This window comes from Acomys minous (genome assembly GCF_964271855.1).
Source record: "Acomys minous genome assembly, chromosome: 1".
In the NCBI taxonomy this organism is placed as follows: Eukaryota; Metazoa; Chordata; class Mammalia; order Rodentia; family Muridae; genus Acomys; species Acomys minous.
Window position 1 is genome coordinate 165,147,049 of NC_140483.1, and position 15,936 is coordinate 165,162,984.

The following is a 15,936-nucleotide window of genomic DNA, read 5'->3' on the forward strand; positions in this document are numbered from 1 at the left end:
TGTATTCCTTATTCTTTTCCTTTGGATTCCTTTCCTCGCCCCAGACAGGGTCTTTCTGTGTTAGCCTTGGTCTCACTTTGTAGACCAGGCTGGCGTCAAACTCACAGCGATCTGCCTACCTCGCCTCCTGAGTACTGGGTTTACCTATTTTTGAAAAATTCATATTTTATCATTTTTTTGTGTGGTTTTGTATATGGTATTTTGTTGTGTACATATGCTGCAACTCATCTGTAGAGGCCAGAGGACAACTTTACTTGAGATTATTGTTTTTCTCCTCTATCCTGATATCAGTTCTGGTGATCAGTTTTGGTTGTCAGTCTTTTGTGGCAGGCACTTTCTTTTTTTTTTGAGACAGGGTTTCACTGTGTAGTCCAGGCTGTCCTGGAACTCTTTGTAGACAAGGCTGGCCTCGAGCTCAGAGATCTGCTTGCCTCTGCTTCTCCAGTGCTGGGATTAAATGTGTGAGGCACCACACCTGGCTGGGGTAAGCGCTTTTTCCAATGAACTATATTGCTAGACCTTAGTTATTTGGTTTGTTCAAACGTGAAGTGACTGCTGTGTCATTGCCTTGGTGGAGGGCATGCAGATAAAGTAGAGCCAGTCTTTGCTTCCATGAAGCTTCTATTTTAGACATAAAAATATTAGGGTGAAAGAGTCCAGGTTGGTGACATGGCTCAGTAGGTAAAACATTTGCTAGTCAAGATGTGAAGACCTAAATTCAATCTCCAGAAACCACATAAAAACTGCCCAATAGGCAGGTCACTATGAGTTCGAGGTCAGCCTGCTCTACAAAGCAAGTCCAGGACAGCCAAGGCTACACAGAGAAATCCAATCTCGAAAAACAAAACAAAGCAAAACAAAAAACCAAACCAAAACAACAACAACAACAAAAACCCCAAACCAAACCAAACCAATCCAACCAACCAACCAAACAAAAACCTGGCCAATATTATATCTATTGTAATCCCAGCCTTCTGGTGGCGTATGAAGACTTGTGGCCACTTAGCCTGGCATAGAAGGTGGCAAAGAGACATCACGACCATGGCAACGCTTATAAAGGAAAACATTTAACTGGAGCTGGCTCACAGTTTTAGACATTCAGTCCGTTATTGTCATGGCAAGTCTGCATTGTGAGCAGGCAGACATGGTGCTGGAGAACGAGAGAGTTCTACTACATCTGGATCCTCAGGCAAAGAACAGTGAGCCAGTGAGCCTGGGCTTAAAGTTTCTGAGATCTCAAAGCCTACCCCACGGTGACACACTTCCTCCAAAAAGTCCAACCTACTGCAACAAGGCTACACCTCCCTTTGGGCCAAGCATTCAAATATATGAGTCTATGGAGTCCACTCCTACTCAAAAACCACCACAGAGACCTTGTGTCAAGAATGGGAGGTAAGATTCAAAGACAAAAGCTGGGTGTTGTAACGCACTCCTTTAATCCCAGCTTTTGCGAGGTGGAGGCAGGTGGATCGCTGTGAGTTCGATGCCAGCCTGGTCTACAAAGTGAGTCCAAGACAGCCAAGGCTACACAGAGAAACCCTGTCTAAAAAAACCAAAATGTCAGGACAACACCCTAGGTTGTCCTCTGACCCCCACTCATGCATTTGTGTGTGTGTGTGTGTGTGTGTGTAGGCTGCACATGTGCCTTATGGAGTCTAGAAAAGGGATTTGGATCATTTAGAGCTGTAGTTACAGGTATTGCCATCCACCCAGTAGAGGTCATAGGATTTGAAATGTGGTCCATATGATTGAGCAGCAAGTGCTCTTAGCTGCTGAACCATTTTTGCAGCTCACCCTATTAATTTTTTTTTTTTCCCTTTAAAGACAGGGTCTTTCGTAGCTAAGGCTGGTTTCAAACTTGCTAAGTGCTGTGATTACACCCCACCAAGTTAATGCATTGGGATTTATTCTACTTGCAGTAGAAACAAACATGGTCTTAAAGTGCATGGATTACTCTAAGAAAATAATTTAAGGAAGGAATGGCTTATTTTGGTTGTTTTAGAGTTCAGTCCATCATAGTGTCAGGGATTTGAGGCAGCTGGTCACAGTGCTTCTACATTATGGAGGCTGGAACTTGTTTTTTATTTTTGTTTTTTTTTTTTGAGACAGGGTTTCTCTGTGTAGTCTTTTCTGTCTCAGACTCACTCTGTAGACCAGGCTGGCCTCGAACTCACAGTGATCCTTCTGCCTCTGGCTCCCAAGTGTTGGGATTAAAGGCATGCATCACCATAAACCCACTTTGCTTTCTACTTTTTATATAGTTAAAAATCATAGTCCACATTTAGGGTGGATCTTTACATCTCTGTAATAACCATCTAAATCTGTCTCCTTGGTGACTTCTGTCAAGTTGGCAATCCATTTTAACCATTAAAGTTGGGAAGGAAGATGTAGTAGATGTTTACTTGTAGTGTTCTTTTGTTATGTTGGTTTCTATGTGAAAAATGAGTTTGGTGTTAAGGGTAGGTTTCCAACAGGAAGTCTTATTAGGAACAGTGTGCTTATCTGGTGAAGAGCTGTTGGCAGCTTAGAACAGTTAAAAAGAGAAGCCATCTTTGAGTATGTTCATATATACATATTTAAATATATATCTCATATATTTAAAAAATAATCGTAAAGCCAGGCACAGTGGCACACGCCTATAATCCCAGCACTCAAGGCAGGCAGATCACAGTGAGTTTGAGGCCAGTCTGGTCTACAAAGTGAGTTTAGGACAGCCAAGGCTACACAGAGAAACCCTGTCTCGAAAAACCAAAAGGTCGAGGAATGGGAGGATAAAAGTGAGGGGAAAACAATTGAGATGTAATCTGAATAAACTAATTTAAAAAAAAAACCCAAAAAGCCAATAAAGGTAAATGATATGCTTAGGATCATAGGAGTGTTCAGTAAGGTGCCAAAGACTACATTGCAGTTTCAGATCATAGATCATATTTAGAGCTTCGAAGGAGCAGTTCTATAATCTATCTCCTTATCTACACCAGGAGATGCATCCTTTTAAAGCATAATAGAAATATACCTTAATTGAAAACTTTCCCTAGAAAACTTTTTTTTGGTTGTATATCAGCTTGTTAATGCTTAGATATTGTTTGTGATTTAATTTTCTGTAGTCAGTCATTATATAAATGCTTGAGCCGTGCAGAGCCTGTTGTTGCTAAACTGATCTATTTCATTGGACTTGTGGACTTTCCATATCTGTTGTGAAGGTCAAACAGTGTGGACAATTGTTAGCTGAACAGAGAACTTAAGAACTACAGGAATTGGAGTACAAGATGTCCTGATCCATACTTGAAGCTGTTTGTGACCCGGTTCTTCACTGTTTGTGTCATTTTATCCCCAGAGGCCATTCCTTTTGTTTATGTGGCTGCTGCCAGTGGTTTTCCTGTCCTCTGACTTCCGTGTTTGTGCTGTGCACTTCCCATGTCTCCCCTCCCCTCCCACGCCTCATACTCAGAATAAGTAAGGGTAGAAGTTGTTTAGAATTTGGCCTGGCGGTGGTGGCACACGCCTTTAATCCCAACACTTGGGAGGCAGAGGCTGGCTGACCTCTGTGACAGCCTGGTCTACCAGTCAGGACAGCCAGTCTGGGCTCTGTTACACAGAGAAATCATGTCTCAAAAAACAAAACAAACAAAAAAGTTGTTTACAATTTGTTTTTTCAGTTTTGGTAAATCAAAACTCTCAGATTACCTTTTGAGGTAGAGGTCGGGGAATCATTCTTTAGTTGAACACAAGGTGTTATTTTTTTCAGGGTCATTTGGCACACACAGAGTATGAACATGTAATGATATGTAATGCATTATCAAGAATTTGGGCTTTATATGCATGGAGAGAAGCTGGAGAACACTCCCTCATTTCTCTCCAGATATGTCTGTCTATCTGCCTGCCTGCCTGCATGTCTGTCTGTCTATCTGTCTATCTGTATTTCTCTCCAGATATGTCTGTCTATCTTCCTGCCTGCCTGTCTGCCTGTCTGTCTGTCTATCTCTGTTTTTTCCTTTCTGAAACAGATTTCTCATATATCCCAGAATAAATAGTCTGGACACCTCTGACCTTCTGGTTGTTCTCCTTTCATCATTGAGTGTTGGGGTGATGGGATGTATGTCACTACACTGTGTTCATTATTTGAGCTTTGTATGAAGCTCTTGGTCCCCTTTTTGTTTCTTGAAAACATCCCTTGGTCCACTGAGATTACTATACTTACTGTCTGGTGGCACGGCGATATGTTTAATAAGTAGATAGGAGACAGCAGCTACCCTCACATGGGAGCTGCAGGAACACTGAGTACAACTATGACAGTGTGTAACAATATATTAATGAGAATTAGCAACACAACTGAGTCCAGTGTAGCCCTCCCTTAACATGACGAAGGCAGAGTTCTATAACAACATTTAGTAATACTAGGATAACAGTTGACTTGCTTGTTTCTAATCTTTTTTTTTTTTTTGCTTTATTTTCATAGTTACATGAGTTATGTTTACTCTAGTCTTTCTTATTCTGACTATTGGAGTAGTTTCAAGTGAACAGAACTCCAGTAAACCACATTACTTGGTTAAAAATCCGTACTACAGAGATGTAGGTGTTTTGTTTTCTGGGGACTTTCTTTAGGGGGACAAAGGTACCCTGTGGTTCTTTGTTAAGTATTATTGACAACATTTAATGGATTTGTCTTAATGTTTGAGTTACTTCCAATAGTAGTGAGTATGATTTCAGATTAGTTCAGTGTGTGTGTGTGTGTGTGTGTGTGTGTGTGTGTGTGTTTGTGTGTGTTTGTGTGTGTTTGCACCTGAAGAGAGAAGAAACATTGTCCTTCCTTTGCTGGTTTGTAGATAGCATCTGACTTCAAAGTATGTAGTGGACATGTATATTTTAGCTGGAAATGGCAGGGTTTGGAGAATGATTGAAAAAATATTTATTCTGTTTTGAAATACTCAGGAAGATATATATAAAAGAACAGGGTTCCTTTGCTTTAACTCACTAAATGTAAAGATGCTACTTTGATTTTTTTTTTTTTTTAAGTTTTTTGAGATAAGGTTTCTCTGTTATCTTGGCTGACCTGGACTCACTTTGTAGACCAGGCTGGCCTCGAGCTTACAGAGATCCACCTGCCCCTGCCTCCCGAGTGCTGGGATTAAAGTCCTGTGCCACCACCACCCAGCTTTTTTTAAAGGCAGAGTTTTCTGTGTATACACATCTGGCCTGGAATTGATTATGTAGACCAAATTGGCCTCAAACTTATAACTGGTAGGTTTAACTTTGTACTCACTTTAATTTTACTTTATACTTTGTTCCTTATCTTTAGAAAAATACTTAAATTGAGCTGGGCTGGTGGTGCACACCTGTAACCCCAGCACTTGGGAGGTGGGTTGCAGTGAATTCGAGGCCAGCCTGGTCTACAAAGCAAGTCCAGGACAGCCAGAGTTACACAGGGAACCCTGCCTCAACAACAATAACAACCAAAAAAAAAAAAAAAAAAAAAAAAAAAGAAAGAAAGAAAGAAAGAAAGAAAAAAAAAGAAAAAGAAAATAAAATTCTTCAATTATATTTCTGGCTGCTGGAGTGGTGGCTTAGTGGTAAAAAACACTTGCTGTTCTTGCAGATGTCCAGAATGTAGTTCCCAGTGCCACATAGTAGTATACAATCATCTTTAAGTCCAAGGACACCAGACGTTCGTGAGGTACACATGCATACATATAGACAGCACACACATAAAATAAAACAAACATTAATATTAAAGGAATGTTTTTGAGAAAAAATAGTCCTGGGAAACAAATTTACTTGTTTTATTATTTACTCATTTTTATTTTGAAAATTTTATTTATTTATTTATTTATTTTTTAATCATTGTGTGTGATGTGAGTGTGAGTATATACATACAGAGGTCAGATAACCTTGGAAGTCCTTTTTATCTTTCTAGTAAGAATTCCAGGGATTAAACTCTGATGGCAGCTTGAAGGTATGTGTGCCACTTGTGTGTAGGAGACCTCAGAGGTCAGAGGAGGGCATTGAATCCTCCAGAACTCAGTTACAGGAAGTATGAACTGCCATTTGGACAATGGAAGTCTTCTATAAAAGCAGTTAAGTGTTCTATTCCACTGAGACATTTCTTAAGCTGCTATTTTTATGTTTTACTTTTGAGACAAGATCTCTTGTATCTCAGGCTGGCTTTGACCTTGCTGTGCACGGAAGAATGCTACCATTGTCTGAGTGTTGACATTACAGGCATGTACTACTGTGCCAGTTTTATGTAGTACTGGAGCTAGAACCTCAGGCTTTGTGCATGCTTGTTATATCTTTCTTTCCTTCCTTTTTTTTTTTTTTTTCCAACCCAGGATTTCTCTGTGTAACCTTGGATGTTTAGGAACTCCTTCTATAGACCAGGCTGGCTTTGAACTCATAAAGAACTGCCTACCTCTGCTTTCTGACTGCTGGGATTAAAGGAGCGCATGAACACCTACCTGTTTTGATTTTTAAAAAATAATTATTTTTATTTTATGTGCATTGGTGTTTTGCCTGCTTGTATGTCTGTGTGTGGGTGTCATATCTTATAGATAGAGACAGTTGTGAGCTGCCATGTGGGTGCTGGGAATTGAACCTGGGTCCTCTCAACCACTGAACCATCTCTCCAGCCCCCCCCCCCCAATGTTTGATTTCTAATCATTCATTTTCATTTTCTGTAAGAGTACTGTCTTTCAGTCGTAATATTGAGGGGTAACAGTGACATGGTATTACATCTGACATCACAGCCTGTCTCTGTGTCCTCCCTCCCCCACCCCCTGAGAGATAGGGTTTCTCTGTGTAGCCTTGGCTGTCCTGGACTCACTTTGTCGACCAGGCTGGCTTTGAACTCACAGTGATCTGCTAGTCTCTGCTTCCCTAGTGCTGGGATTAAAGGCATGTGCCATGATACTCGGCCACAGCCTGTCTTTTTAGCTCTTTTACCCTCAGTTATTCTGTATGTTTTAAAATCTTATAAAGTAAAATCAGTTGTTAGGAGTAACACCGAAAATGGGCAATATAAGTGTGATTTTGAATGTAGTGGGTAGTCAGTGAATTTTGTTGTTAGGAATCACATTTCCTTACTGCAAAGTCTTCATGTGGTTCCCTCGCCCCACCTCCCAGATAGGGTTTCTCTGTGTAGCCCTGGGTGTCCTCGACTTGCTTTGTAGACTATGGTGGTCTTGAACTAACAAAGATCAACCTGCTCTGCCTCCTGGGTACTGGGGATACAGGTGTGGGTTTCATGAGTTTTTATAGTACTTTTGTTACAGAGGTGTTTAGAAAGTGTTAAATTTGTGTTCCTTTGAAAAATAAAAGATATCTAATACTTAGGCTGGAATAGTTTCAAGTTAATATTTTGTTTTGTTTTTAGGTGATTCCTCCTAAGGAATGGAAGCCAAGACAGTGCTATGATGACATTGATAATTTGCTTATCCCAGCACCAATTCAGCAGATGGTCACAGGGCAGTCGGGACTGTTTACTCAATACAACATCCAGAAAAAAGCCATGACTGTGAAGGAGTTCAGGCAGCTGGCTAACAGTAGCAAGTGAGTCGACTGAGTTTATATTTGTATTTCTTACAAAGAGGTATGTGAGCATGGCCACAAGCCAAGTAGGCTGAGCAGCTGTAATGAAAAGAAGGAGCTGCCTTCATCTATAGTCCTCATCTCTGGTTTCTTGTTTTGTTTTGTTTTTGTTTTTTGAGACAGGGTTTCTCTATGTAGCCTTGGCTGTCCTGGAACTCTCTTTGTCGATCTGGTTGGCCTTGAACTCACAAAAGATCCTCCTGCCTCTGCCTCCCCTGAGTGCTGGGATTAAAGGCGTGTACCACCATACCTGGCTAGGGTATCTGTTTAACTGAGATGACTTGATTATAGAGTGATTCTTTTTCTCTGAAAATTGCTATGCAGGAGACATTGTCTAGTTCGTTTGTCACTGAATATAGTGTAATCTGAGCTATCATAGGTATTTTTACTACATAAATTGAATGGATCAATAGGTATGACATCAAAACTACTTTTGAAGTTTTAGAAATCATTAGGTAAGTGTAATAAACATTTACTTAATAACAATATATATTTCTTGGTATTCTGTAGTTTAAAGATTTTTAGACATAGTTGGGTCTCTCTCTTTTTTTTTTTTTCTTCGAGACAGGGTTTTCCTGTGTAGCCTTGGCTGTCCTTGACTTACTTTGTAGACCAGGTTGACCTTGAACTCACAGTGATCCGCCTTCCTGTGCCTCCCAGGTGCTGGGATTACAAGAATGTGCCACCATGCACAGTCCAGTTTGTTTTCTTTTTAGTTATACTTTTTTATAAATATTATATGAGGTTTATTACGTGAGTATTGGGAGAGAAGGAAAGGGGGGAGGGGTACCCCAGAGAGAGAAGAGGGAGAGAAAAAGTAAGAGGGTAGAGCAAGTAGAAGGGGAGAGAGGTAAGAGTAGAGAGAGCTTAGTTATACATTTTAATAATTAGGAATTGTTTGAACAGTTTCTAGATTGAATTTTCTTTTCAAAGTCAATTTTCTTCTAGGTTTTTTTGTTTTTCGAGACAAGGTTTTTCTTGTAGTCCTGGCTGTCCTGGACTTGCTTTGTAGACCAGGCTGTCCTCGAACACTCAGAGATTCGCCTGCCTCTGCCTACTGTGCTGGAATTAAAGGTATGTGCCACCATGCCCAGCTTCCTCTAGGTTTTGATTAATCTTTTTCATAATGATTATAGTGTTAAGATGCTGTGCTGCTTAGTTTTTTGTCAATATGACTGACACAAGCTAGAATTGGGAACTTGCCTCCATCAGATGGTCTGTAAGTAAGTCTGTAGGACATTTTCTTGGTTAATGATTGATGGGGAGGATCCAGGCTACTGTGGATGATGACACTCCTAGGCTGGTGGTCCTATATTATGTAAGAAAGCAGGCTGAGCAAGCATTGAAGACCAAGGAGTAAGTCAGGAAGCAGTGTTCCTCCATGGCCTTTGTTTAGTCCTGCCTCCAGGTTCCTCCTCTGCTTGATTCCTATCTTATTCTATTTTTTAATTAAAATATTACACATGTTTAAATTACAAATATGTGTATTCTGTTTTCATCATTTCCTCTTCTCCTGCCTTCAGCTACTCTTTTATCTTTCCCACTCCCTCTCAAACTTATGTCCTCTTTAATTATCACGCATACGGATATACGTGTGTGTGTGTGTGTGTGTGTGTGTGTGTGTGTGTGTGTGTGTACACAGAGAAACCCTGTGTGAAAAAAAAAGACACAATTTTGCAGGAGATATCCTTGTCCTTTGCTCTTAGAATCTTTACCTTTTTCAACAGTGTTTCTGAGTATTAGGTGGTCTTAGGAAAGCTGTTCTTCAGGGGATACTTCTGGGTAAGCTGCAACTCAGATTCCTCCAAGAACATGGTGTCAACAGCAGAGACTTACTTTCACTCTTTGTGAGGTTACCAAGGGCAATAGTAGCAACCTGTGTTGTTTGGGAGCTACTTGACTTCTCTGAACAACAACTGGAAAGGAGTTTCTCATGTTTGGCAGTGGGGTTGCTGCTAATTAGTTTACGGCTCTTTTTATGATTATTTTTTATTTTTTTCGAGACAGGGTTTCTCTGTGTAACCTTGACTATCCTGGACTCATTTTGTAGACCAGGCTGGTCTCAAACTCACAGTGATCCTTCCTTCTCTGCCTCCGGAGTGCTGGGATTAAAGACGTGCATGAGCACCCAGCTTAGTTTATGGCTCTTGATTGGAACATACTACACACACACACACACACACACACACACACACACACACTCTCTCTCTCTCTCTCTCTCTCTCTCTCTCTCTCTCTCTCTCTGTGATTTTAGGTAAAAATAAATATTATGATTCCCTACGGCTTTTTCAAACATCCTTACTGTTATTTAGTCCCCTTTCTTTCAGTTTTGGAGCTATAGCTGCAGAAAAATAACAACATTCTTTGTTTGTATTTTCTGGGTCTGGGTAACCTCATTCAGTGTAACACTTTTAGTTCTATTAATTTACCTGACAATTTTATGTTTTTAATTTTAGTAGTATGCTTTTTATGAAATTTGGTACATTAGAGTTTGGTTAATAAATTCTTAAGATTGTGATTTCTTGCTTAATTTTTCCATTGATTAAACTGAAATGTCCTTTATCTCTTCTGGGTAGTTTTAATTTCAAGTTTATTTTGTTGACTATTAAGGTAGGGGCATTTACTTGCTTCCTCGTCTCTTTTTCTTGGAGTACATTTTCCAACCGTCTACTTTAAGGTATTGCCTATTATTAAAGCTGTAATAATTACTTTGTTGTATGCAACAGAAAGAAGGATTTTGTTTCTTACTCATTCAGGTGACCTTTGTTTGCCTTTTGATTGGGGAATTGATGCTATGTATATTTAAAGTTAGTATTGGAAGGTGCATGTTGATTGCAGTAACTTTATTTTGTTTGTGGGTTTTTTTGTTTGTTTTTGGTTTTTTTGTGAGACAGAGTTTCTCTGTGTTAGCCTTGGCTGTCTTGGACTCATTTTGTAGATCATGCTGGCCCTTGAAATCACAGTGATCCTCCTGCCTCTGGCTCTGAGTACTGGGATTAAAGGCATTCACCACCATGCCCAGCATTGTTTGTGTTCTTAATTGTATTAGTATTTTCTGTTTCAATAATTACAACTTCATTTGGTTTCTTTTTAGTTTTCACTATGCTTATTCCTCTCTTCTCTCAGAGGTATTGCTTCAGGTATTTTTTGTAGGGCTTGTTTGGTGGACATGAATAATAATAATGTAACAATAATTATTTTGAGACAGTGTCTCATGTAGCCTTTGCTGATCTGCATTTTGACCAGGATGGCCTTGAATTCGTAGAGATGGCTATGTCTGCCTCGGTTTTCTGAGTGGTGGAACAAAATGTGTGCACCACTGTGGCTGGCTGATGTGAATTCTTTCAACCTCTTGATATTGTGGAAATTATTTTTGTTCTTCATTTGTGGCAGACAGTTTTGCTGGGTATAGTAGTCAGGCTGGCATCTCTGGTGTTTTAGAACGCATTACTCCAGGTTTTATTCCCTTTTCAAATTTCCATCTAGAAACAAGCTAAATGTTTCCTTCCTTCCTTCCTTCCTTCCTTCCTTCCTTCCTTCCTTCCTTTTTGCATTTTCAATACTCTATGTATTTTGTATATTTAGCATTTTAATTATGCTATGGTGTGGGAAATTTCCTTTCTGGTCCTGCCTATTGGTCTTCTGTATCCTTCCTGCATCTGTACGTGTGTGATTTTACTTAATTTTTTTTTAAAATTTTTGTTTTTTTCTTGACAGGGTTTCTCTGTGTAGCCTTGACTGTCTTGGGGACTCACTCACTTTGTAGACCAGGCTGGCCTTGAACTCACAGCGATTCGCCTGCCTCTGCCTCCCAAGTGCTGGGATTGAAGGGTGCGCCACCACTGTCCAGTGATTTTACATAATTTGGGGAAGTCTTTTTTTCGATCTTGTTGACGATTTTTTTTTTCTTTCAAGTCTAGACATTCTTTCTTCTACTTAATCCAGTTTTCTTAGGTTTTCATTTTAGTTTTCCGATTGGGTTATTGAGTTTTGCAATTCCATTTTCATTTTATTCAATCACTTTTATTTTCAAATTCTGAATTATTCATTTTATTTACCTGTATCTTTGTTTCTTGAACTTTGTTTAGGTGTTTATTGGTGGCTATTCTCATTAAGTTTGAGCTGTCTGTGTCCTAAAATGGCTTAATCAAAAAAAAAAAAATTAATTCCTTGAAGAAATTTAAGTTCCATGTCCTGGGGTTTTTGTAGGGAACTTTCATTGGAGAACATGTCTGTAGGACTGGTGGATTTATGTGGATGATATATACTGGATTTTTTTTTTTTTTTTTAGTTTTTCAAGACATGGCCTTTGTGTGTAACAGCCCTGACTGTCCTGGACTTGCTTTGTAGACCAGGCTGGCCTTGAACTCAGAGATTGGCCTGCCTCTGCCTCCCGAGTGCTGAGATTAAAGGTGTGCACCACCTCACCTGGCTTATATGTTGGATTTTCATGTTGAGGCTTTTTATCATTATGACCTGGGCAGGTGGACTTCTTTTGTTGTGTGTCTGATGTGAGGTTTGGACTGCCTCAGGTTGGGCCTGTGTTCAGGTTGTGTGTCTGAGGCAAAGCTTCAGGGATGTGCATTGCATAGGCAAATGAGCTTTAATGCATTCCCCAGACTGGTTCCTTGTATAGATGTGGGACTTGGTGTATACCTCTAGGTTGGATAGAGTGGATCCTGGCTAGGATACAGTGGAACTTACTAGACTAGATTAATGCACATGGTATATAGGGTATAGGAACAGTGCCAAGCCTGAGGGGAAAGGCACTGGCAGTGACTGATTAGACTGGGCAAACACACAAGGTATTATCATACCAAACTTGGGAAGTGGGAACAGCACAGGCAGGACTGACTAGATTGATTCTGAGGTCTGGAGAGGATGCAGGTATGCTACGGTTCAGAGAGCTCGCCAGAGTGGACCTCACTCTGAGGTTGAGGGCCAAGGCGGGGGCTGTAGCATAGGCAACTAGAGTAGAGAAGGAGGGGAGGTGGCATACATAGACAACTGGAGTGGAGAAGGAGGGCGGAGGAGTGGGGATGGGGGGGGGGAGGGAGGAGAGCACAAGTAATATACCTGGGTCTGCCATCATGATAACAAGGCCCCTGATAGCAAGTGAGGCTCTAATCAGTCTAGTCCCAAAGACATAATTTCTATTTTGTAGAGCTATAGTCAAGTTCCAGAGAAATTTAGCTCTCTGCCCAGGGTTATTTAGCTTTTGCATACACCTTGGTGTGTGCGGTGGCTCTTACCTGTATTTAACAGTTCTAGGGTTGCCAAGGCAGGAGGAGCCTGGTCATGAGTCCCACTTTTAAATGAATGAAAAGTTCTGAGAATGTATTATTGCGGCAGTTTTGAGTGAATTGACATTTGGAACAACTGTGATGGTTTGGCTATGTATTAGGGATAGGCTGTGGAGATAGTATTCAGAGGATCCTGGTACTGTTTACTGAAAGTGCTCACTTCTAGCTAATGTCAATATGCATTTCAAACACTTAATGATGTAAAACTTTAACATCAATTAATGATGTCAAACTTAAGTTTTTTTTTTTATTATTATAGCATTCAGGGTTAAAAGAACTCTCGATTAGGTATACAGTGACAGATTCTATAGTGCTGAAGTGCACATACGGCTTTTTCAGAGGATTTGAGTTCAGTTCCCAGCATCCATGCTGAATGGATCCAAACTACCTGTAACTTTAGTTCCATGGAATCGGATACCTTCTTCAGGACTCCAAGAGGACCCACACACATGGCATATATTCACAGATACTGATAGTAAATTAAAATACTCTGCGTGTTGTTCATGTCATGTATGTGTGTGATGGCTGCAGAGGCCAGATGATGGCATTGTATTCCTGGAATTGGAGTTACAGTTATGAGCTGCAATATGGGTCAGTGGAATCATACCTGAGTCCTCTGGAAGAGCATCAAATGCTTTTTACTGCTGAGCCATCTCGTCAACCCCTGACAGTGATTTCTGGTTGTCTTGTTTAGATTCTTCCTAGATTCCCAGATACACCTGTAACCTATTAATAGAATTTGTAAAATGATGTAAAGTTAACAATCCTTTCATGCTCTCTTTGTTTTGTCTATGGAGTGAGATTGCTGTTTTCTAGGAAAGTCAGTAAATTGTCTTGTATTTCAGATACACTAACCAAATTATGTTTTTAACCTTTCTATAGATAGATAACTACTTTTTTCCCAATATTGTGAATATAGATGTCCATTATTTTGTATGTAATTAAAACCATCCATTGTGCTTCAAAGGAATTTCTGCTTCTGCTAGACCTTCCTTCCTTTTTTAGCTTTGCTTTCTTATTTTCTGAATTCATTTCTTTGCTTATTTTCTTTCTTTTTTTAAAAAAGGTATCTGTTTTAGTTACTTGTCTTGTTGCTGTGACAGAATACCCTGACAAAAGTTAAATTAAGGAAGAGGTGTAGAAGAGGAATTTTAATTCAGAACATGGTTGCTCTGGCACAAGATCAACATCCAAAGACATTCTAAGTCTGTGTGATTCGGCTGAAACACAACACCCTTTAGTCCAGGAGACAAAGGCAAGCAGATCTGAGTCTAAGGCCAGCCTGGTATAGAGCAAGTATCAGGTAAAGAAAGGCTTAGGCATGGTGGTATGTGCCTTTAATCCCAAACAATGAAGGTAAAGTTAGTTTGTAGAAAGAAGCACTCCTTTTTGAAAGTGATGTTTACTTGAATGGCAGAAAAGTGAGGAATCTAAGAAAGATTTGACAGAATAGGGTACACCCAATTCTCCTGAGAAGAGAGAGGAAAGGGAAGCTACTTTGTGAGGTCCGAAACTCACTGAAGAAGACTCAAGTAGTATGCAAACAACAAAGAGTGTTTATTCTGCAGAGAATTCCAGCATGCAAAGGTTATTCACTTATATAAAATTAGAGCTTGCAGGCTTCTTTTAAGGTCAGAAACAGTAGTTTCTACTATGGCTATGTGTCCTTGATTGGGATTGGCTTGTGCCTGTGGAGGCTACGAGCCTCTGATCAGGACTGACAGGAATCTATGGAGGCTATGTGACCTCTGTTGGGATAGGCTAGGGCTGAGTCAGGGGTAGGGGGTGCGGCAGATAAGGTGGTCAGATGTCTTGGCCATCTGTAATTGCCCCTTTTTCTGAGGTTCTTCTCACTTCTGAGGAATGTGATCTTAGGCCTAGCAAGAAACCGAAGCCTGTCATGGAGTTGGCCTTTCAAGGGACAGTGCTGGCGGGGGGAGGTGGGGAAGAGGGAGGGGGCAGTTTTACTGGGATAGTAGCAGAGATACAGGTTGCAGAGAGAACATAGGTGAAGACAGAATGAGCCAGAGAATGAGAATGAGCCAGAAGATTCGAAAAGACTGCTGGAATTATTTTGAAACCAAACAGCAATTTAGAGGCTGAGAGAAAAGCCAGGTTGAACAAGTCAGCTGGGAGAAGAGTTTGAGCTGGAACAGCTGAGCTGAACCAGCCAGCGCCGAGCTCAGTAGAAACAAGAAAGGAGAGTGAGCTTATTGAGCAGTAAGTTTCAGAAGTTGAAAACATTCTAGGCCTAGGTCAGATTGTATGGAGACTAGAAGCTTCCAGGACTACACTTGGGTTAGTGGACAAAGTTTCTTTTATGAAGAGGTTATTTGATTTAAAGTTCCAGAGGATATAGTCGATTGTGGCTGGGAAAGTTAAGCCAGCAGAAGCAGGAAGCAATGGTAGTCCATAGTCAGGAGCAAAGAGCCCTGCGGGGAAAGTTGTTGCTCTTCTCTGTTTCTTACTCAGTCCAGGATGGAACTTTCCACATTTAGGATAAGTCTTCCTATTCAGTTTATTTTAAGTAATCTCTCACAGACCTACCCAGAGATTTACCATTTCACTGATTCTATATCGTGTCAAGTTGAGCTTCATTGGCTCTTTTTTGACAATATTATTGCTTAAAATCCAAATAATTCAGACAAGTGCATTTCTTTATTTTGGGAAAGATAACTATTATATTTCTTTTAAAAATATACATTTATATTATTCCACATAAATAAAATAAACTACATACAGCAAGAAGAACCACTAAACAATCAGGGATTATATAAATGTTACATTCATAGTTGTTATATTTAATAATTAAGGCAGTGAGGTAGATACAAGGTACCTGGCAGCAGGTATTATGTTATATGAGGTTTATTAAGTGAGCGTGGGGGGAGAAGGAAAGGGGGAAGGGGTACCCCAGAGAGAGAAAGAGGGAAAGAGCAGGTAGAGTGGAGAGAGAGAGAGCCACATCGAGGTTTGTCCTTTTATATGGCCCTTGGCAGGGCCACACCCTCGTGGCAGGTAGGCAGTGACATCACCGGTAAGCGGACTGAATCAG

At 40.3% G+C, this 15,936-nt stretch overlaps 1 protein-coding gene across 4 annotated transcripts in view; it reads left to right on the forward strand.

Annotated features, from left to right (window-relative positions):
• The window catches only part of KDM4C (lysine demethylase 4C), a 157,005-nt gene that overhangs the window by 12,045 nt on the left and 129,024 nt on the right, over positions 1–15,936 (forward strand). For 3 of the 4 annotated variants that reach the window (XM_084791122.1, XM_084791125.1, XM_084791121.1), the window contains exon 3: positions 7,367–7,542. In XM_084791122.1, coding sequence (XP_084647248.1) covers positions 7,367–7,542 — 176 coding nt within the window. Of the gene's footprint in view, positions 1–7,366; positions 7,543–15,936 lie in introns of those variants that run through there. The other variant, XM_084791123.1, reaches the window with a different exon arrangement.